Consider the following 24,231-nt stretch of genomic DNA (forward strand, 5'->3'; position numbering starts at 1 on the left):
CGACCATTTGACGATTCGATGTTTTTAGCATTCGACCATTTGAGAATTCGACGTTTTGATCATTCGACAAATTGACGATTCGATATTTTGAACATTCGACGTTTTTAGCATTCGATGTTTTTAGCATTCGACCAGTTAACGATTCGACTACTTGGTATTCGACCATTTGAACATTCGACCATTTGTCGTTTAGGGGAAAATCATGCGTCTCAGCTTTACGCTTACATATAGGCACTGCATAAAGGTATGAAATCACCTTAAAAGTATGTGCTCAACGCAAAACATACAGAAACACCATAAGATAGAAAAGGATACAAATACATCCGTCTCTTCTCTTTTCCTGCCTCACGTTCCGAAGTCGAGTTTCTCCTTTCTCCTTTCTCGAACCTATTCTGCGTTGGCCTTAAAACCATAGTCATGGGTGGAACGCATTCCATTAAATTCCGTTCGTTCCTATAGAGTTCAGTGTGCCCACCCTACTAATATGTGTAGTTATGCTAGTGTAAGTGGTTTGTTGTAGCTTGCAGTTGAGAATATGTTTAGTGAAATATGTAATTACAATAGTGTTATTGTTATAGAAAAGTTTTTTATATTTAGTGGGTCCCGATGTGAATTTTATTCATTTCTTCAGGATTGATACTGTAGCATTCTTTGAAAATGAGGATTTTATTTAATATCTTAAATATGAGTCACACTGGGTGAAGCTAAGAAAATGACTAATCTATCTGCACAAGCATTAAAAGTTTTATTTTATACAACAATGTTTTAGAAAGGTGGAGACTATTAAGTGCAAGTGAATATAAATTTGAGTTTGTTTTTGTTTCTGATGCTGATGCTGATGAGTGAGGCAGAAATAAGGTGATCTACAAGTGGCTTTAATAGCAACATCGAATAGCTGTAAGAAAAGTCAGTGTCGAGATGGAAAAATTTAAGATCTTTCGATGTGTTCGGGTGAAGCTCAATATTCCCGGTGTTGCGGTACTACTTCAGTTAATGCTGTGTCTAACAGTTGGTGAGTTTTTCTCATAAATTATTCTTAGCTTTTTATATTTTATTGCATAAAGGTGCATATGTTGAAATTCTCACTTATTAACTTGGAGATAAAAAGAGAAATACAGGTATTGAACTTGGGGAGTGTACCTATTCATCATAGACAAAGCAATATCTATTGTTTTTGTGTTACTCATTGCATTATGTCACTAAGATTTAATTTTATTTTTTTTAAACATTTTTTTTATAATTGTCGGTAGAAAATAACAATAACTATTTTATTCCTTTATTATACTGACAACAATTATAAACATTTGTTCGTGGAAAAAAATATGTTTTAAAATTTACTTACGATAAGCAGCTGAGGTAAAATATTTTTTCCTGCGTGTAAGGTTTGAGAAGAATCGAGGAAATTCTTTGACTCAAGTGCATTATTCATACCATGTAATTTGTGATACATATGAGAACCATACTCTTAGACATAGTAATAAGCAACAGCAGTTTAAAGTACTGTCAAAACACTTCCTATTCTGTTCTCTGTCTGTCATTTGTATCTTTAATAAAGATACACTAATTAAATAATAGTAATTCAATCCATTTCTGCTGTAATATACTTTTTTCAAAAGTTTTACTATTCGAGTATGTAGTTAATAATTGTCACCTTCTGTTAATTATTAATCTTCTTATTGTTAGTCTTTTATTATTATTCAATGTGAATTTATAAAATAAAACGAATTTTTCACATTAGAAAATCACTGCCTGAATCTTATTTTAATCATTAATTAAACTGCATTTTTATAAAATTTATTATTAGTTTAATATTGTCACAGAATTAGAGCGAAATTGAAAAACATCTTTGTTCTCTTTCTGCTCAGACTATTAGAATGAAAAGAGAAAGAGGTTAATTGAGTAAAATTCTCTTAAGCACTTTGATAAAATTGTTTATATGTAACCATAATTAACAACTCATTTAGTGACAAAAATATAATTACTATTACGTGACTTTATGCTAAAACTTATTGCTCAACATGATTATTTCCTTAAAAACAATTTCAGTCAACATTTTTTTATTAAAATATTATTTATAAACTATATCTGGATTATCCGTCTTTGATGTGTTTTTGAAGCCTCCTAAAAAAGAATATTAAAATTTTATTTTTACATTCCTTAAAAATAGGGTAGTTGCATCAGTAAAAGAACGAATTGTTAATTTATCAAGATATTAAACAATTTATAATTTTTTGCACTGTAAAAAAATATTATTTGTTTCTAATTCCTTCAAAATATACTTTATGATAAAACATTAGATTCAATATTTTTTTAACTGTAAATTTAAAAATGAAAATTATCTGAAAATTAGCTTCTAATTTTTTTAAATTGAATATTTTCAGTATTTTCAATTACATATTTCCGAAAATTCAAATACATACAAAAAATAATAACATTTTAGAATTATTTTTAACATTTTGGAAAAAAAAGATCATGTTCAAAATTTTTAATTAAAATTCATGAAAATATTAATTAGTTTTTTAAATTATACAAAAATTCTGTTAAGAAATTTCATTAGTTTCGAAAAATTACATTAAAATATTGTTAAAAACTAATTCTAAGAATTCTTTTATCGTAATTTTTTAAGATTTAATTATCTTCGAACAATGTAAATAAAAATTTTTAAAAATTTACATTTTTAGACTTATTAAAATTGCTAAGAAATTCTTCAAAAATTTGACTATTTTTATTTATATTTTTCAAAAATTAATCATTTTTAAAGATTTTACCAAATTTCTATTGTCTTGGAAATTTTTCAATTGTATATAATTGAAAAACTATTATCTGTCAAAAATTATTTAAAAATATTTTTAAAAAATTACTTTTGTAAGAATTTCTTTATTATAATTTTTTAAAATATTATATCTTAATAACTTAATAAAAAAACGTATACAGTTACAACTATTATAAAAAAATAAGTTTTTGTATTTAAATAATTGAATTCTAAAAGAACTTTTGGAAAATTATTTAAAATAATTGATTTAGAGATGTAATTTAGTTGAAAATTGTAGAAAATAATTGAATTCTTTTGTAATTGCATAATTTTTAAGAAATTATAAAAATTCATAAATTTGACTCATTTTCAGTAAACTTTCATATTTTTCTGTAAACAAAATTTTGTCAGGGAAAATAATTTTAATGTCAGTAAATTGTCAGGGAAATTGATAAACTGAAACTTGCGACCAGTCTGATTTAATTTCTTTGAAATTTACTTTATGATAAAACATTAGATTCAATATTTTATATTTTTCTATATAAAATAGTTTTAGAATGTTTATTTCATTTTTTATAAAACCTTTTGTATTTTTGGACACTGTACTAATATAAATTTGCTATGTTCTTTTACTGTTAAAATAGAAATTTTTCAATATTTGATTAAAATTTTAAATATTATATAATATACATTAATAATTTGTTATTTATTACTTTTGACTTAAAAAATTAAGCTACAAAAATATTATCAAAAGTATGACATAAAATAAAATATTCAAATTTTTGATGTTATGAATTTTTTCAAAAACTTTATGCTTAAAGGATCTCGCTGGAAATACATTAGTTTCGGGTCGCAGTCTATTTTCTTGTAAATTTTGAATTTTAAGTTTGTATTAATTCCGAAGAAAACTATTAAATTTAAAAACTTGTAGAAAAATTGAATGGGACACAAAACTAATGTATTTCCTACGGGGTCCTTTGTAAGTTATTTTACATTTTTAATTTTATTGTTAAAATACGATTTATCGACTTAAAAAGGTAGGTACCATAATCCTAAACATTCGGTATTTCTAATGGGGTAGCTGTTTGAAATTTTAAGTGATGCTCCGACAAAATATTGTGGACAGGTAGCATGACTTTTTGCACAGCATTTTTGGAATTCTTACTTCACTGGAAACGAGAAATTAAACAAATTTCCAACTTCTAAGCAATGTACAAACAAAAGTCTGATTTTATTAATATATAATTGAAGTTTTTGAAAGGACCTTAATTTTATAAATAATAAAGTGGATAATTTTGTGGCCTTTGGTCCAAGAAGATGTAGTTTCTTTAGTATATAAATTCAATATTTATTCTCAAATGCATTTTCGCCATAGAACATGGCTCATCAGGACTACAAAAAAATAGGAAAATATTCTTAGCATTATAGACACTTCCAACATAAGACATAAAAAAGATAGCAGACGACTTACCGCATTACAATGGAAAACATAAATTAATTAAGAATTTATTATTATGGAGATTTAACAGTGCGAAAGTTTCCGGTTAGAACATAACCTCAAGAGTCAAGTCATGGCGAAAATGCATTTGAGAATAAATATTGAATCTATATACTAAAGAAACTACATCTTCTTGGACCAAAGGCCACAAAATTATCCACTTTATTATTTATTTATTAATATATTATAGATATTATCATTCACTCATTTATTTTTATTATTATAAATCCCTTTTTTAATTGTTGAAATTAGGATATAAAATCGAATCAAATTTTTTGAGTCCAATTTATTATGCTGTAGAATTTATTTGACGCTGAAATGTTGAAATTATTACAATTGTCCTAATTTCTTTTCTAACTGACATGTATTTAAATACAAGTGTGAAGAGGAGAAGCGAATAGGTGAAAAAAGGCTGTCACACTTATCATTCAACTCATTCGTTTTTCTATAATCAGCATAGTAAATAGCTTCGCCTAAGCCAGTTTCATCTCAGTCTGTCCCACTTGTTATTATAATTACGACAGAAGAAGATAATTCTTTATCAGCTGCTTTTACCTGTGGCGACGCTACATTAATATTCAGATAGCGTCACTACCTTTTTCCGTAACGCTGCTTTTAGTCCCACTCTAGATAGGCCCCTCCCTATGTGCTCTCACTAAATAAATGAAAAGCTTTAAATTTGTATTTTTGGCTTTAAAATACACATTAAATTGAGAGCATTGAGAGTGACTATATTAGAACCACTTGAAGATACTGAATATCCTCTTGACTCTTATTAATATCTAGAACCAAGAAAAGTGTAATTTTATTGATTCACCAAAGTATTTCCACTGATTGCCAACTTAATTTAAACTATAAAGATTTTTAGTAATCAAAGTAAAACTCAGTTGGTACTTGTACGACGAAATTCTTTTTATTCTTTCAACATTTAGTTACTTTGAACAAATGTGGTGCTCGAACGAAGAAAGGAATCTAAGAAGCAAAAACTAATGAGTTTTATTTGATATGATGTTTGAATCTTCACTACATATCCAATAAAAATTATTCTTCATTTTACAAAAGTACAAAAGAATAAGAATCCATTATTCAAGTGAAAATGATCATAAACATAAAAACCAATAAGTTTTCGTAGCGCGCCACACATGTTAATTAAATAATGAATTAAGAATCATAATCATAAAGTACCTTCAGAATCACATAGTTCATACATAACTTTCAAGTCTAATATTCAAATTATACTATTATCGTTTTATAAATTTAGAAATCAACGGGGTATGAGAAACACATGCTCACCGTTTCACAAGACATTTCAAACTCTAAAGCAAACAAACACGCTTTTCAACTATCTGTTCAAAAACGTTTCAAGTCCCAATCAATTGAAAATTTTAGATATTTCCAGATATTTCTTAAAGCTTCAAGGCGGTTTAAATGGTTCAAAAATAACCTTTACATGACAAAGCTGTATACAAATTATAATTACAAAGTTTAAAAATTAATAGAAAAAATTAACGATGAGTTTAAACTGCATGCCGCTATACGAATAATACGATAGAAGGAACACACATGATAAATTTAAAAATCTTTAATAAAAAAACTTCGCGGTTAAATTGTACACAATTAAACTGTGTACAAGCTAATTTTTAAATTAAATGCATTAAATTACAGTTCTGCCTATACAGTTTAATTGTGTGCAATTTAATACTAAAGTGGGCAACTTCAACAGTCATGTTATTTCCTTCACGAAATCAAATGAAAAACAGCTGCAAAGCTAAAGTAGAGATTTTTTTGTTCATGTCACGAACTTTTTATTTCCGCAAGCAGATTTTTTCTTTATTAATATTAATTATAATAATAAATATTAATATTACTATACATTATCATTTAACAAAAAATAACAATATTCTTTCAAGTTTTCAATTTATATATTGTCAATAACTTTGGCTAATTTGAGAATAGAATGTTTAATAATAGGTATAAAAAAAGATGCATCTTAAAAAGTCATATAAAATTAAAGAAAAAATGACATGGTGTCGAAACGTGTTTAAAAAATATTTTTAAAAAGCGTTCTTTAGAAAATTTAAAAAAGCGAAAATAACATGTTTAAGGGTATTTGAACCATTGTGACGTCACAATTTATGCAAAGCATGTGCTTTAAAACTGTGACGTCATAATGGTCCAAATGCCTTAAACTTGATGCATTTCCTCGATGGGACTACACTTTCACTAATAATAACATTTTTTATGGAAATTCAATTCCTCGAAAAAATCACATATTTACAAAAATATTAAAATTTTTCACAGAAATTCAATTATCTTCAAATATTTTAATAAAATTGTTGGAAATAAAACAATTATTTTAAATACAATTTTAATTAAATTTTTTTAAGATAATTTAATTAATCTCTTAGATTTTAATAAAATTCTTCTAAGAATTCAATAGTTTATACATAAATAATTCTTCGAAAGAATTCAATTATGTCGATAAATAACAAAATTATTATTCCCAAAAATTCAATTATTTTGAAGTATTTTAATAAAATTCTTTGCAAAATTCAATTATTTTCAGAAATAACAATATTTATCACAAGAATTCAATTATTTTTAAAAGTATAATAAATTTCTTTTTGGAAATTCAATGATTTTAAAAAATTGTAATAAAGTCGTTCTCAAGAATTCAATTATTTTCTTAAATAATAAAATGCTTCTTAGGAATTCAATTATTTTCAAAAAAATTTAATAAAATACCTCACCGACATTCATTTATTTTCAAAAATTTTAATAGAATTTTTTGTAAAATTTAATTATTTTTAAAAACTTTTCGCAATTCAATGATTTTCAGTATTTTTTGTTTTCATAAAATTTCCAAACAGAATTCAATTATTTAAAAAAATTTTTGTAAACATTTTCGTAAGAATTCAATTCTTTTCATGGATAATAAGAGTTTCTCAGAAATTCAATTATTTAAATTGGAATTTGCATAAAATTAGTCGAAAGAAATGAATTATTAAAAATTTTTTTATAAAATTCTTGGCAAGAATTAAATTATTTAAAGTCTTTAATGAATAATAAAATTCGTTGCAGGAATTCAATTTATTGCCAGGATAAGAAAAAAGTAAATATTTTTAATAAAAATTAGGAAAAAGTGAGGAAAATAAAATATAGAATGGAATTTTTGTCAATTTTGTGAAGTGTCTAAAACGAGTTTTTTTGGTTGTCAGGTTTAATTTTTCGATAGCTACTTTTTACTACTTCTTTTAGTTTAAAAGATACTTTTTGCCTGTTTTTTGAAACTAATTATCGAGTGCGAATTCTTCACTTTATTCATAGAGCAGTATATGAAATATGGTTAATAAACATAATATTAATAAATTAACAATTAAAAACTTTTTTATTGAATAAAAAATGAATTATTTTACTTATAATATAATAAAGTGAGTTATCGGCAATCCGGTTAATCGGACGTCCGAATAATTGAAATTCCACTGTACTTACGTATACTTTTGCAATTTTTACTAATAAAGAATAAGTAACTCATAATAAGTTGGATCAATATAGTCACTACTGTCATTGTATTTGAAGAGAAAAAAATTATAACTAATTTGCATGTTAAATATTAAGAAGTATTAAGTAAACATTAATAATAAATACATTTATAAACAGAAGAAAATTGGGATACCGGAAAGTCAGTTTTGTTGTCCAGTTATCCTAGTTATTTTTTGCATTATCACAACTAACATTATAATAAATACAAATTTGTTTAAATAATTTGTCATTTCAACAAGAAAATACGTGGAAGAATATATGAATCAGCGGTAAGTATGCCAATAAGTATATAAGTGAAATTCCACTGATTCGTAACTGATACTTATTGCCGAGAATAATTAGAAAACATATAGGTTTTCTTTTCTCATCACGCGCTGCGTAAGAGAAATAAAAACACCTCAGCTCAAAATTGAACCCGTATAAAAAATAAAAATGAATATCGCCCCGTATATGGCGTCACATTCTATTTCGTTTAGCATAGATTTAATTTGATACGTAGCGCAGCACAAAACGGTTGAGGTTTTTTTGTGATTCATATCCTATCTAGGTCTCTTCTCTTATTTCCTCGTTCCCTTTAGACTCTCACACTTCTCATTGAGCTTATTCGTTCCTCTAATCAGCGTAGTAAATAACTCTGATAATATCTCCGTCTGTCCCACACGTTATCAAAGTGCTTTTATTTGATTTGGTCGATGTGTCATTTTTATCACCTTCCCCTTCATTCAGCACGTCTATGAGTTATCCCCACCACCTTCTATCTACAGTCTACACCTCTATCTACACGGAAAAAAATAACATCGTTGAGATATTATTTTTTCAAAAATTGCCAATTTTTCGATTTCTTTTCCTAATGTTTTAGTATAAAATTCAACTTATTTCGATTTTTTTTATTGAAATTTTGTAAAATTTAATTGAAAATAATTAATTTTTTAAAGTATTTTGTTACAATTTTTGAAAATCAAGTTTTGAAAGATTTAAACTGCAAATATGTAAAATAATTGAATTTTCAAAAATTTTAATGAAAAATCTTTAAACATAAATTTAAAAATGAAAATTAATGATTAGCTTCTAATTTTTAAAAATTTAATATTTTCAGTATTTTTAATTAGGTACATATTTCCGAAAATTTAAATACGTATCTACAAAAAATAATAACATTTTAGAATTATTTTTAACAATTTGGAAAAAATTATGTTCGAAATTTTTAATTAAAATTCATCAAGAAATTAAATTATTTTCAAAAAAATTACATTAAAATACTTTTAAAAACTAATTCTTAGAATTTATTGTATTATCACAATATTTTTTAAAATTCAATTATCTTCGAACGAAGTGAATAGAAATTTATAAAAATCTACTGTTTTAAATATATTAAAATTTCGGAGAAAAGAAGAAGTTCATTAAAATTATTTAAAATAATTGATTATTATTAGAAACTGTTCTTATGCATATTATTTTGAATTTTATTTTTTACTGCTTGTGAGAAAGATTTAAAGTAATAAACTATTGTTGTTCAAAATAAAAAAATGACCAATAGGTATATCAATGAATGATTTCTAAATATATTTAAGATCAATTTATAAAATATTTTTAAGGGAGCGTTCACAAATGATGTCACGCTTTTGGGGGTAAGGGGGAGGGGGGGGGGGGTCTTACTTAACGTGACACAATGTATTTTTCTCATGTGAAATTGCAAAAATTGCATGACAGGGGGGAGGGGGGGTTCAAAATCTCAAAAAATTGCGTGACATCATTTGTGAACGCTCTCTAATTGTAAGATATGTTTTTATTACTAAATGAATTTTAATAGACCTTTATTTTAAACAAAATTGTCTGTTTTTCTAAAATATAAAATAATACCTACACATTTAATTAAAACGAATAAATTATATTTAAAAAGTGTGTTATTGAGATTTTATATTTTCTTTTATGATTTAAAAATATTTATTACATATTTGACAATTGTTTTAAAATAATTTAACTTTTCCTCTGTTTCTTTAGCTTAATTTACCCTTTCCTATTTTAACCTCTAGTGTAAACAAGTTCTATTTTGTTAAATACGCGTAAAAAAAATTAATATCTAAATTAGTTTCTAGAGGTAGAATTTTTAAAGTCACGCTTCTGGTGCAAAATACTTTCGAATCTACTATTGATAGGAAAGAAATACAACTAAAGTAATTACTACAAAAATGATCCAGAATCTGGTGTGAAAAAGATATCTATAATTGGTTTAGCTCCTTCGACAAAGGAAAATTACGAAAACCTTTTATTTATTGATTCGGACACATCATTAAATATGAATTAACTCCTTAATCTCTATTCAATAGCGAATGATCTTAAGCTTGCGAACACTGTTAATGGTCTAATGAGTTATAGTAGTTCATACCCATGAATGTGGTGTGAAATATTTAATAAAATCCTTAAGTTATTGTGTTGACGTCAGGGCAAAATAAAATTCTTTAAAATAATATAATGACTAGTGTTCAAAAGGTAAAATTTTAAAAGATTTAAAATGGCTCCTGATATTAAAATAAATAATAACCAAAAGAAAAAATTGCTTCCGAGGCAAGGAAACAATAATATTAATTCCGTTGAAATCTTGTTAATTATGGAGATTTTGCGATCGCTGATTTAGAATTTGAATTAATATTTTACGTCACGTCCCTGAAGTTAGCGTCGAAAACAATATTTTTGGTATTTTTTAAGATGAAAATGTCACTAATTTCACTTCTTTCATTTACCTTGATAGTTGAAAATAAATTTAAGAAGCTTTTTTAATGTGAAAAATGAAACTATAAAAAAATTGTTTTATTTTTATATTTTTGCGAAAAAACATTTTTCGACTCTGAGCGTCAATGCTAACTTCAGGCATTTAAAACATTTAAAACATTTTAGAAGTTAGTTCTGAATTATTTAATTTTCTTTTGTCTTATGATAGCGCACTTTTTCGTTTGCAAAAGATATGTGCAACGGTTTTCTTTGTAACTTCACTCTTCTTGGTACATCATCTCTTTTCAGCATCCAACACAAGACGGACATCAAATTCACGTCTTATCTGCTTTGATAGCGGCGCTCCATTACTTTAATGTCTTGATGAAATCGCTCTCTTTCTCTGTGTCTCACAGTATTCTGCTAAATTTTTGGGAAAGCAATCTAGATGTGACATAAGTGTAAGAAATGTACCTTGGATTCGACCTTCTTTATTTCGAAAAGCTGACTTTAGACTCGTCATCAGCGATCTCAAAAATCCTTACATTCCAAGTTTTATAAAAAACCATCCGAATTATTGAAAAAGTTCACATACCTTTATAAGAATCCAATATGTTATTTTGACATTAGAAAAAACCCTCACTTGATGGAGCAAAATTGACTTCTCATTGCTGATTCGTATTCAAGGCATGAAAATACATCGGGTTAGGAAACTGTGATCTGCATGCAAGATATATTTGTATAGAAACGTTATGTTGTTATTTTTTGAATTTATTCAATTGAACTTTTATGATCTTATAAGAATTTATTTATTTTGCAACCATTTGCAACATTTTTTTTACAAAATTATATTTGTCTCTGCTTCTTAAAAATACCATCTTTATAGTCAAATTGTAATTTTTAGAATGGAGATACACAAAGGGATCATAAAATGATTTGCTTCTTTCTTTTCTTCGGAGCGCGTTGCGTGTCACATATACAACCTAATATGCAATAAAATTCATTTTGTGAACGTAATTCAGATTTATTTAATGTAAATTATGAAACAAATTATTTAATAAATATGTCTTTTGTTTATTTTTAGCAACCTCGACTAAATTGAGACACTCGAGGCATTTGGATTCGAAATCCTACCTACTGAACGAAAATGATTTTATGGTATAAAAACTTTCTTTACTATACCTACCTATAGTAGTAGACTTGACTCGAAAAATATGGCAGAGTAGTGCAGATTCTATAAAGTTATTACTAACTAAACATAAAGTCTTGCTCTTCCATATTTTTTTAGTAAATGCTTCAACTTTTCTTAGTGAAATAACATAAGGCATTTTTTAAAAATAATATTGAATAAAAATTTGTTCTAGATCGAGCAAGAGAGAAACCATAATCATAAACCTGTATTTTCCAATTGTTCGAACTATGCTCCTATAGTGAAAGAAGAAGAACCAGCAGGAACGATTGTCATCAAAGTGAATGCTAATGACCAAGATCCACTTGAAGAAGGAGGTATTTATACAAAATTCTCAATTTTGGTGTCTTTTTTTATTCGCCTAGGAAATTACCATGAATTCTAATACAAAACCTTCAATTTCTACTACTTCCGCCAATAATTTCTTTTTAAATAACTTCATTCTTCAAGAACTATCAGAAAATTATTACTTACAAATTGTTTAATGAATAAAAAATATTAGGGTAAATGCACTAGTAGTCGGACACTTTTTCCCCTTGTTTCTATAGTCGGACATCTGTCAGATATTTTGAATTTATAAAGTGAAAAAGATAATTTTTTAATTGCTATCTACTGGAAAATGGAATTAAAGCATATTAGAAGTTATTAATATAATATTTAAACCCTATAAGTTTTAATATTTATGATTAATTATCAACAAAACTTTGTGCCACTCATCGCGCTACTCGAAAATGGCTGTATCTATAGTCGGACACCATGATTTTTAAAACATTAAATAAAATATTTCTTGTTTAATTATTTTCGAAAATAACACTATTTTAATAAAATATAAACTTCACACATTCGTTTTGTATACTTTTTAAAGTAATTATCACAATGCATTATTATTTATTTGCCAAAAAACACGAAAGTGTCCGACTACTAGTACTGTCCGACTATACCCGCACTTACCCTATATGATTTTATCACTCGGTTGTTTTAAATATTTAATAAAACATTGAATTTAACGATCATTTCGAGTCAGTAAATGTTTAAATAAAACAACATTAAAAAATAATAAATAATAATAATTTAAACATTTACTGACTCGAAATGATCGTTAATTTCAATGTTTTATTAAATATTTAATGAATAGATAATTTTATAAAATTCCAATTTTGAATAAATTTAATTAGAAATTTTAAAGAGCTTAGATTATTGAATAATTTTAATAATTCAAATTCTTTTGAAATTAGTATAATTACTTAATTATTAAAAATAATGGATTTATAGAAAAATTTCTATAGTTAAAAATACTAAAAACAATTGAATTTTGGAGAAGTTACAATTTCAATAAATTCTTGGCAAAATTTCAATTACATATTCTAAAAAATTTTCAACATTTCAATGATTTTCAATATCTACTATGTATTTTAATAAAATTTTCCAAAAGAATTCAATTATTCAAAAAAAAAAATTGTAATAAAATTCTACGCAAACATTTAATTATTTTCATAACTAAAAAAATTTCACAGTAATTTAATTATTTTATTAAAATTCTTTGAAGAAAAAAATTATTTTAAGAAATCTTGATTTCAACGTTTTTAATAATTACCTAAATTTTAAGAAACATTCAATTATTCAATAAATAATTTATTTTTGTATTTAAATAATTGAATTCTTGTAAAATTTTCTAATAAAATTTGATTTAAAAATTAATTTCTGTTAAAATTTTAGATAATTGAATACATATTAAAATTATTGTAGCATGAACTTTTTTAAATAATTGAATTTTAAAAAGGTTTAAAATTAAAATTTTTTAAAATCTGAATCTTATCATACTTTTAATTGTAAATTCTATAGAATTAATTTTTTTGAAAAAAGTTTAATTGAATTTTTTTAAAATTATTTGAAGTTCTTATTTTCTACTATACAATTGAAGAATTTCAGAATAATCGATGAAATTTCGTAAAATTAAATTGTCCACCTTGCCTTTTGCACCTATTCTGGAACCGCCTCAAAAGTTTGTATCTGTTGACTGTACTTATGAAACGATTATGAATGCGAGTTTCCGAAAAACTTTTGCGGACGTACAGTTTGACACACAGATGTTCTCAATGTATATTCATAACCTCTCGCATGAAAAACGATCGTGGCAACGTCGCAAGTTTGGCGTATGGCCGTCTTTAAAATTTCACGCCAAAAGTAGCAGACGAGCTGTAGTATTTAACAAGCGCTATTGCCACGTTTACGAATTCACCTGTCATTTACAATAAATGTTAAAATAAATTTTCAAGTTTGATGTTAAATATCTTTTAAACAAGACGGTGAAAAATTTTCATTTTTTTTATAAAAGTTCATTTTGGTTCAATAAATAAAACTTTAGTTTTTCTAAAAAATTTGTCGATTAGTATAAGTGCAAAAATTAAAAATCTGTGGTTTTCATATGGTTTTCCTATACCGTACATGTTAAAAATCGAAACTTTGATTTCATTTTTTGAGACTTACAGACGGTCAATTTTATTTTAATAGGCCTTATTTTGTAGATAAATATCCAAAGAATAATTATGTGAAATTTAAAAAAAAACTGTCGAAAACGAATTTACGCGACAAATACCTTAAAGAAGAATTTTAGTTAAACATTGTAGTGAATAATATTTGAATTGAAATGAAGAAATTAATTTTAAAGTAGTATGATTAAATATTTATTTAAAAAAGAATTTATTGGTGTTTTGGAATAATTTTCCAATTAAAGAAATTCGTAAATAAATGTAGTAGAACATTTTTTTGAGTATCTAATTATTTTAAGAGTGAATCGGAATATTCTTTAGGGTCAGGGAAAAAGTCTAAAGTTTTGTCTGGAAATCAGGGAAAAAGAAAATTAAATTTAGCAACCCTGACTAACTATGTTCTTTGATGTATGTAAATTTATTCCAATTACTTGAAAAATTGATGAGCAGAAATATATTAATTTGTTTGGTATGTTTCAGGAACTATAACATACAGTTTTGTTACAATATCTGGTGAGAAAGTAAAATTTGAAATCAACAACCGAACTGGTCTCATTAGAACAACGCAAAGTTTTGACCGAGATGAACCGGAACGTGAAAAGGAAGTTTATCTTACTGTACTGGCTACAGATAATGGAAAACCACAACTCGATGATGTTTGTACATTCAAAGTAACTATTGAAGATGTGAACGACAATCATCCTGTTTTTGATAAAGTGGTAAGTCTGTTAACACGTTGTTTCTTCATATTACGAGTCGCCGGAAAGTATTTTTTCTATTTGCATAGCGGTCAGAATTTTATGTGTGGTTTCACTTTCCGGCGGGCTCATATTGTTATATAAATTATTTTATTTTTTTAATTCATCATTAATGTTAAAATTGCGCAGAATTGTCTTCGAAATTCTTACCGTGGTTTCTTATTTTCAGGCGTATATGGAATCGGTTCCACAAGATTTGCCCCTTGGCAGTGAAGTAATGAGAGTTTCGGCCACTGATATAGATGACGGCAACAATTCTGTTGTTCATTACAGCTTAGTATCCAAAAAGACTGATGACAGCGAGCCTTGTTTTAAAATTGATATGAAGACTGGAGTGATTTTCTTAAATAAAACAATAGACGTAAGTAACTGCAAGTTCTGTTTGATCATTTCAATTAGTTCTTTACTACCAGTCTTATTTTATTACGTTAAAGGCCAACAAATTTTTTACAATGATTAAATTTTTACCTCTTGATAACTCTATTAATTAAAGAGAGAAACATTTAATCATCTCTTTTAAGGATTGCTTAAAAAATGAAGTAAAAATTTTCCTTCACACTTTCATTGACAATGCTTCTGAATTGACCATTATTATTTATTCGACTTTCAGAAAAATCCAGATTACAGATTTATTATGGAAGCTACGGCTATGGATCAAGGTCAACCACCACGGTACAGTACAATTGATTTGGATATAAGAGTCGTTGAATCACACAAGAAGGCTCCTTCCTTCGACTACAGATCTCCGGAGCCTATCAAATTGCCAGAAAATTTCTCCGATTTTGATCAGTGTATAGCAACTTTAACTGCTACCTCAAACATTGACTACAGCCCCGATGTGATTTTTGATTTTGTCATTGGAAGAGCAGAGCAAACAAATAAGGGAAACACATTCAGGTAAGGGAAAAGTCTCTTTCACTAATTATTCTGCAAGAAATAAATGAACCGAAAATTTCGAAAGAGGCCCAACTCGGATTTTTATCAAATTTCATTGTTGGTATTTTTTGCATTATTACGTACTCTCTGGTGTTTTCTCGAAAGGAAAACTTTATCGTAAAGGATTTATTTCTTCGAGACTCCAGTCTATAAACATAAATATAAACTTTAGCCCAATTGATACAATATTAAATGTCTCTAAACGGCTCTGCTTGCTTTGGTTTCGATCGAGTGGACACAAACAGTGGACTCGATATAAGTTCGAGAGAAAAGGACATTAATCGAGAAAACGAGAGAAACAATATAAAGAAATATAATGTCAAAAGAAAAGACTTATCCGTCGTATTCACTAAGTAGTCTGACAATTCTTGCTTACCTTGGAAAATTCCTTTCTTAGACAATAATTACAGGCAAACGTCTATTTCATGGAATAGAGGTGCAATCAAATGTTGTTGCGTGCGGGAACATTCAGAAATGTATCAACTTTCTTACGTCCTAAGCCCTTTAAATATTAAATTTTTAATATTTTACTCATTTTTTAATTTAATTCACTGATTTAAAAAAACGACGCTGAACAGTCAAAATTTTTCTAAAAGAGAATTGTAAAAATAAAATGGCTGAATCTCCAAAGGCAAATCGCAATTAAAAAGTTCCAAGCCTTGGAGAAAGGATATAATTTTAATTAAAATTAAATTGTAAATTTTTTTTCTATTTTTTCAACTGACATCGGATTTTAAATTCATTTTTAAAATTTTGTCGTCATATTGACGATATAAATTTTTTATTTATTAATTTCGATATCAAATTTGGATTTAGTGATCCCAAAAACCCCCAAGTAAACATTTTGGACAAACCCGGGAACATTAAAAATTTTGGTCGCCATATTGGATTCGTCATTTTGAATTTTGAAAGGCGGACAACAAATTCGAATTCAGCGACCCCAAAAACCCCCGAAAAATAAATTTCGATCAAATCGCATAAATCTGATGATTCTCGCTAAAGTAATAATTAATTTTTGAAAATTCTAATTAAATTTCTTTTTGAAAAATTTCTTTCAACTTTTCTTAAAATAATGGAATTTCTTTAATAATTTTAATTAAAAATTTTGAAAATAATTGAATTTTATGAACAATTTCTTTCAAGATTTTAAAATAATCGTGTTTATTAATAATTGAAATTGAACATTTAATTATTGAATTTTATTAAAATTTTAGAAAATAATTGAATTCTTTTGAAAAATTTTGTAACGAATTAAGAAAAAAACTGAATTCTTTCGTGAAATTTTTTTGAAAATAATTGAATTTTTCAAAGAATTTTACTATTTATAAATATAATTGAATTTTTTCGATAAATATTATTAAAAATTAAAAAAAAATTTATTCTTTTTTGCAAAGAATTTTACTATTTACAAATATAATTGAATTGTTTCGAAGGATTTATAAAAGTTTTAGAAAATAATTGAAATCTTTTGAAATATTTTATATCGAATTAAGAAAAAAAAATTGAATTCTTTCTTGAAATTTATTTGAAAATAATTGAATTTTTGCAAAGATTTTACTATTTTTTAAGAAAATAATTGAATTGTTTCGAAGGATTTATTAAAATTTTAGAAAATAATTGAATTCTTACGAAGAATGTTATTATTTATGAAAATAATTAAATTCTTGAGAAGAATTTTATTTAAATTTTCGAAATTAATAATTAAGAATTAATTAATTAGTAAATTAGTTAATAATTGAATTTTTTTAATGTTTGAATCTGAAATTATTAAAAAATTCATATTTGAAAATAAAAAATTCTGTAATTTGCTTAATAGTAATCAAATGAATATCATTTGTTTCGTCTAGGTTGGATTTACCGAAATCAACAAACAATACCGTTTGCATAAAATTAGCTCATCACTTGGATTACGAGACTGTCACTGAATATACTTTACGCGTAAGAGTTCAAAACAAATATCAGTTGGCTGCCGAAACCCTTGTCAGCATCCAGGTACTCGATGTCAATGATAACATTCCAACGTTTTTGGAGCTGGAAAAAGGTAGCGTTCTAGAGAATGAAAAACCCGGCGTGTCCGTAATGCAGGTTCGAGCCATTGACGCTGACGGAACTTCTGCACACAATCAGGTATAATGGCAATGCTTTTATTTATTATTTATAAAATATAATTTTATTTTTCGTGGTACAAATTTATAACAAAGATTGCTTTGTACTTAAAATGCACTTACATTCCAGATTACATATGAACTCGACAATTTCAAAGATTTATTTGCAATTGATGAAAAAACTGGCAATATTACGACACTAAAGAGATTCGACAGAGAAAAGGAAGACGCATACAATGTGAAAGTGATTGCAATTGACAATTCGCCCAGTGCTCTGTTCAAAACTGGAGAACACAATAAAGGACAGCAAGTGTTTCGTATAGAAATAGCAGATAAAAATGACAACAGTCCACACTTTACCCACTCTCTCTATTTTGCGAAAGGAGTTTTGGAGAATGCAAATATCAACGAACATGTAATCGAAGTCGAGGCTAAAGATGAGGATACAGTCAGTCCTGTTATGTACAGTATTATTGCGGGAAACACGAACAATAGTTTCTACATCGAAAGCACCACTGGAAAGATTCGCGTTAATCAGCCGTTGGATTTTGAAAAAATCACCGAATACGTTCTGACTGTTAAAGCTTTCGATGGATTGTTCAATGACACGGCGCAAGTTAAAATTTTTATTGTCGATGTAAATGATAATTTGCCAATTTTCGGGGATTTTAACACCAATCCAAAAATAGAAGAGGAAAAGCTAATTGAAGGTAAGCAAAATAAAAGAAAAATATATAGTGGCCGCAAGTCAGGGAAAAGTCAGGGAATTTTGATCTAAAAAACCACAAATTAAAAAAATTTGATACTTAAATGTCAATTCAGTTTTTTATTTAGACGTTTTTGTAATATAACTCATTATAATGGTGCCGTCACATTTTTTATAAGTTTGGACCTTCTTACGGACATTTCAATGTAGAATATTAAATAATTCAAAAATTTGTTAGTCAGGGAAAAGTCAGGGAATTTTGAAAGTAAAATTTTGCGGGCACCCTGAAACAATTTTGTAAGATAATTAGATTGGTTCTATGTCGCTATCTCTCTTAAACCTCTGCAGGGTCTTTAGGGTCAGGAAAATAGTCAATATTTTGTCTGGAAATCAGGAAAAAGTCAGGGAAAATGAGAATTCAATTTTTATGGCAACCCTGATGAACTAAAAATACTTAGAAAAACATGTTTTAATTTTCTGCTTGTAATATGTAATAATATCGAAAAGGATATTAACAATACAATAACTATAATACATTTTTTATAATAAAAGTTCAAAAAAAAAACTGTTAGGAGTTGCAGGAGCAGATTTGCATCATGTTTTGTTGTGTTTCAGAATGTATTACCACCGTAGTTGCTTACGATCCTGATATTAAGGACAGAAATGCTGATCAAAATATCACTTACAACATTGTGAAAGTTGAACAGCAGCCTTTGATAGACATCGACAAGTCAGGTTGTTTGAAATTGAAAAAACCACTCGATCGAGATGCTCCCAATGGGTACCCAACATGGACGGTAAGAATAATAATTCCTCCCATTATTGACACAAAAATTTACAAATCGCGCCTAAAATCACATATTCTTGATTTCAAATAGTTTTATCAATTTGAAGACATATTGACTGAATTTAATTTTTGATATTTATTGTTTAAGGTTATTGTCATGGCTAGAGATGAAAATGGTTCACCGACTTCTCTTCAGAATCTTCAAATGGTGAACATAACTCTAGAAGATATAAATGACAATGCACCATTCCTTGACATGCCATATCCTGTTATATGGGATGAGAATAAACCGCCTGGGAAAATTATTACCTTAGAAGCTCAGGATTATGACGACCCGAAGGAGAATGGACCTCCCTTCTACTTTGAAATTGATTATTCCGCAGACGAGGAAATCAGGACGAAATTCTCCATTAAAGATAATAATCTGTACGCTTTGGTTGAATTTGATCGAGAGGAAAGAAAGAGCTACATTATTCCTATTTCAATAACAGACAGTGGCACTCCCAGAATGACTGGCGTCTCCATGTTGACAGTCATCATTGGAGACAAGAATGACAATCCGATGAGAAATGGCAATAGTTCTATATTTGTCTACAACTACAAGGGAGAAGCACCTGACTCAGAAATCGGCAGAGTCTATGTGGATGATCCTGACGATTGGGATCTGCCAGACAAGAAGTTCTCGTGGGCATCGCCACACGATGGATTCCAATTGAACCCAGAAACGGGAATGATTACTTTACTGTCGGGCACTACGAATAAAACGTTTATTCTTAAGTTCCGCGTTAAGGAGCAGAGCAGCTATTTTGTCGATGGACATTCAGAGGTCACAGCTGAAGCCATTGTTAATGTTACTATTAAGGAAATTCCCGAAGAAGCAGTCGCGAAATCTGGATCAGTTCGCTTCTATGGAATGAACGCGGAAGAATTCGTTACGCCCTTTGAATCTGGTTTTAGCAAGAAAGATTTATTCCAGCAGATTTTGGGGAATATGTTGAATGTGTCGACGGATAATGTCGATGTTTTTACGGTACTTCATTCGCCGCATCATAATAATAAATCTCTATTGGATGTTCGATTTTCTGCTCACGGAAGTCCTTATTATGCGCCGGAGAAGCTGAATACTATTTTGGCCGAACACGCCACGGAAATTGAACGAAAATTAGACACAAATATTTTATTGATAAATGTAGACGAGTGCCTTCAAGAGAAACTTCACTGTAATAATTCGTGCCGTAGTTTTCTAAATATAAGCTCAGTGCCTTCTTCTGTCTTTACAAATACAAGCTCGTTCGTTGGTGTTAGAGCAGTCGTTGATCCGCAGTGTATTTGTCACGTGGCAGAACCTATTGTTTGCTTGAATGGAGGAATTGCGGTCGGTGAGAAGTGCAAGTGCCCTGCAGGATTCGAAGGATCGAGATGCGAGTTGTTGGCTATTGGATTCCATGGCGACGGTTGGGCTGTTATGCCACCACCTGGACAGGCCTGTGATGATTCACATTTAGGTAACTTATTTTAGTTGTGCTCAATTCAAAAATTTCTCCAATTTCTTACAATTACTGTTTGTAAAAAGAGTTTTATTGAAATGAGTACGAGTAAAATATTTTGGTGTGTTTTCAGGTTTGGAGATAACCCCCCATACAGAGAATGGATTGATTTTCTATTTCGGCCCAGTCATTTATAGTTCAAAATTAGGAATTCAAGACTTCATGGCTTTGGAAATAAAAAATGGATTCGCTGTCTTGTACGTTGATTATGGTACAGGAACAGTTAAATTGGACCAAAAACAAATCAAGTTGACCGATGGTAAAAGTCACAGGATAGACGTTTACTTAACAAAGAATGTAAGTTATATTTTTCGTTTTTAATTGATAATCACGTACAGGGAAATTAGGGAATTTTATCAAAAGTACTGTAAAGTATTCAGTTTATAGAATTAATCTCAAGTTAATAAATGTTAATTTTCATTTTAAACTTGAGGCAAAACTGATTAATCAGATTTAAATGTTTTGACGATTAACTCTATGTTTCAGGCAATCGAAATGAAAATTGACAATTGCGGAATATCGGCTTGTATGGGTCTTACTGCTCCGCTAGGTTTAAATGAATTTTTAAATGTGAACGGTCCTATGCAAGTTGGAGGCACACTTTCGAATCTGAAATATTTATCTCACAATTTGGGTTGGAATTACACTCCAACAGAGAAAGGATTCGTAGGATGCATTCGTAATATGACATTTAACGGAAATGTAAGTATTCAGGGTGATGCTACAATTACAAATCAAGCAATTATAAGTCATTACGTTCGAAAAATAAAAATATTACTTACCTTTTTTTCAGACGTACAATTTAGGAATGCCGTCCATGGCGAAAAACGCAGATTCTGGATGCAATCATGGAATGGCGAAGGCTGTTTCCTTTGGAATAGATAGAAATTTCTTGGTAGCTATTGCTGTTTGTGCAGTTACATTGTTCATCCTTCTTTTGGCTGTAGTTGTTCACAAGAAGCGGACTGATGATTTATACAAGGACATGGATGACATAAGAGAAAATATTATTAATTACGATGATGAGGGTGGTGGTGAAGTGGATACGGGCTATGATTTAAATGTCCTTAGAGCAATGTACGATCCTTCGCTTGACTCGAAAATTACACCTCTGGGAATGCAAACTAGAGGTAGGAGATGAATTCAATTATTCCTTTATTTCATTTATTAATAGACTCGGGCTCCGCACTCATCTACTAAATAAATATTTAGTAAATATTTTTTATGAAAATTAGGAAAAAGTAGAGAAATTTTTGTCAGTTTTGTGAAGTGTCTAAAACGAGTTTTTTTGGTCGTCAAGTTTCATTTTTCGACAGTTACTTTTTTTACTACTTTTTGTAGTTTGAAAGCTACTTTTTTTAAAATTATTTGCCGAGTGCGAAGTCTGTAGACTATTTATTAATGACAATATTTATAATAATTGTATAATTTGCATAGGACAAAACGAAGTTCCTGATATTTGTGGCTTTCTGGATGTTCGCAAGGAAAGCTGTGATAAAGATCCTGACATAAATCCATTTGATGATGTTAGGCATTATGCCTATGAAGGTGAAGGCAATTCAGATGGTTCATTGTCATCGTTAGCTTCGTGTAAGTAATTTTAATAAAATTTACTGTCAATCTTGTTTTAAAAGTGTGTGTACTGAATGAAAGTTTAATGGCATACGTTTTACAGGTACTGACGATGGGGACTTGAAGTTCAATTACCTTTCGAATTTCGGACCAAGGTTTAGAAAATTAGCCGACATGTATGGAGAGGAGTCCAGTGATGAAGAAAGTGAGGGTGTCTGCGAACGTGAAAGTGAAAGTTGGTGTTAAAATAAGTGAATTGATTTGGGAGCATATTTCAGATGATCTGCATCATCGTCATCATCATCATCATCAAGTTACTGCTTGAAAAGTATGAGTTTTTTCTGAACAATTATTTTCTAATGCAGAGGACAGCTACAATTGAGATAAGAATTATTTTTGATTAAAATAATTAACATATTGTTATAGAATAATGAATATTCTTTTATTGTAATTTTTCAAGCACTAGCTGAATGACATAGTGCGCCTCGAAGATGTCCTTGAAAAATTATTTTAATATTCCTTGCTTCCATGTCATAAAAGTTCAACTGTTGTCGAGTCGGCGTTGTCTTATGCAAGTAGTAAAAACGAATTTATATATATTTCGTCTTTATGTACTTAAAGTAAATAGATACATACTATAATTTTTTCCATGGCGAAGAACGCATTTCCATCGATTTCGAATTCTCTAATTCTACGACACGCCAAAGAATCGAAACAGGAAAATGTGATATTAAATATTTGATGTAATATACATTCCCATTGTGCTGAATGAATAGCAAACGTTTTAAAATGTTAAATAATAATATTTAGGTTTTATACTAAAGCCTTAACATCGATCAAATACAGGGTGTAAAATTTACATATGAAACTATTATAAGTAAAAGAAATTCTAATCAAATATATCGTGAACAGCAACAATAAGTATTAAATAGAGGTATTTTAAAATTGATTAAATCATCGTTAATAATGGTCTATTATATGAATAAATTTTTTTTATGGAGTGTGACTGATTATTGTTAAAATTTATTGACAGAGAAATTCTGTACATAAATTAAAAAAATTTTGAAACTTGTACGGTTTTTATATCAAAGGATCACATATTCTTTGTAAGTCTGCGGAAAGTGTGTCTTCCGTCCAAACATAATTATTCTTTTACATTCTCATTAGTTAATACTGAAAAATAGTTTCTAATTAAATCAACTATTTACACCATAAATACTGTATATTATCTTATCGGATTTAATTTCATCCCTGCGGAACTTGTTTCATAATAATTCTTTTCAGAAAAGTTGTTTCTGAATCGATTTCGAAAAATGAAAATTATTTTCTTTCCGAGCGTCAGTAAAAAAGCGTTTTGAAATCTTTAAAGTATTTTTGATACGAAAACTTATATTTTTATTTAAAATCAAAAGTGGAATATGAAGGCAAGTTTCGGAGGGTTAATTAAAGAACGATGTAATTTTCAAGTTTATAGGTATAGTAAGAAATTGCATTGTATTTATACATCTATTATTACGAATTAAGCAGCTACTAGTGTCATTTCGATTAAGGTGTAACATCACTCGAAAAATATTATTTTTCGTCTTTAAGACCTCAAAAGTAAAAAACCATTGATTTTATATGGACGTCGGAAAAGGCAA

The 24,231-nt window shown here is 28.1% G+C and overlaps 1 protein-coding gene across 1 annotated transcript; it reads left to right on the forward strand.

Annotated features, from left to right (window-relative positions):
- The first annotated feature begins 434 nt into the window (after nt 1–434).
- On the forward strand, nt 435–23,874 carry LOC122507395 (DE-cadherin). The gene is made up of 15 exons (XM_043620077.1): nt 435–1,012; nt 11,587–11,660; nt 11,867–12,008; nt 14,661–14,899; nt 15,108–15,299; nt 15,549–15,835; nt 17,722–18,001; nt 18,110–18,689; nt 19,301–19,482; nt 19,621–20,977; nt 21,093–21,316; nt 21,506–21,721; nt 21,813–22,149; nt 22,457–22,609; nt 22,695–23,874. The coding sequence occupies exons 1-15, from the start codon at nt 919–921 to the stop codon at nt 22,835–22,837; spliced, it is 4,500 nt and encodes a 1,499-aa protein (XP_043476012.1). The 5' UTR covers nt 435–918; the 3' UTR covers nt 22,838–23,874.
- Nucleotides 23,875–24,231: the final 357 nt, after the last annotated feature.

The sequence above is a fragment of the Leptopilina heterotoma genome, unplaced genomic scaffold, assembly GCF_015476425.1.
Source record: "Leptopilina heterotoma isolate Lh14 unplaced genomic scaffold, ASM1547642v1 Lhet_47, whole genome shotgun sequence".
NCBI lineage: Eukaryota > Metazoa > Arthropoda > Insecta > Hymenoptera > Figitidae > Leptopilina > Leptopilina heterotoma.

Bases quoted from the DNA above. Each gene is read 5' to 3' on its own strand.
- LOC122507395 (XM_043620077.1), top strand. From the start codon at position 919: ATGGAAAAATTTAAGATCTTTCGATGTGTTCGGGTGAAGCTCAATATT. The intron at 14,900-15,107 runs GTAAGTCTGTTA...TCTTATTTTCAG, and splicing joins ATCCTGTTTTTGATAAAGTG to GCGTATATGGAATCGGTTCC. The intron at 22,610-22,694 runs GTAAGTAATTTT...TACGTTTTACAG, and splicing joins ATTGTCATCGTTAGCTTCGT to GTACTGACGATGGGGACTTG.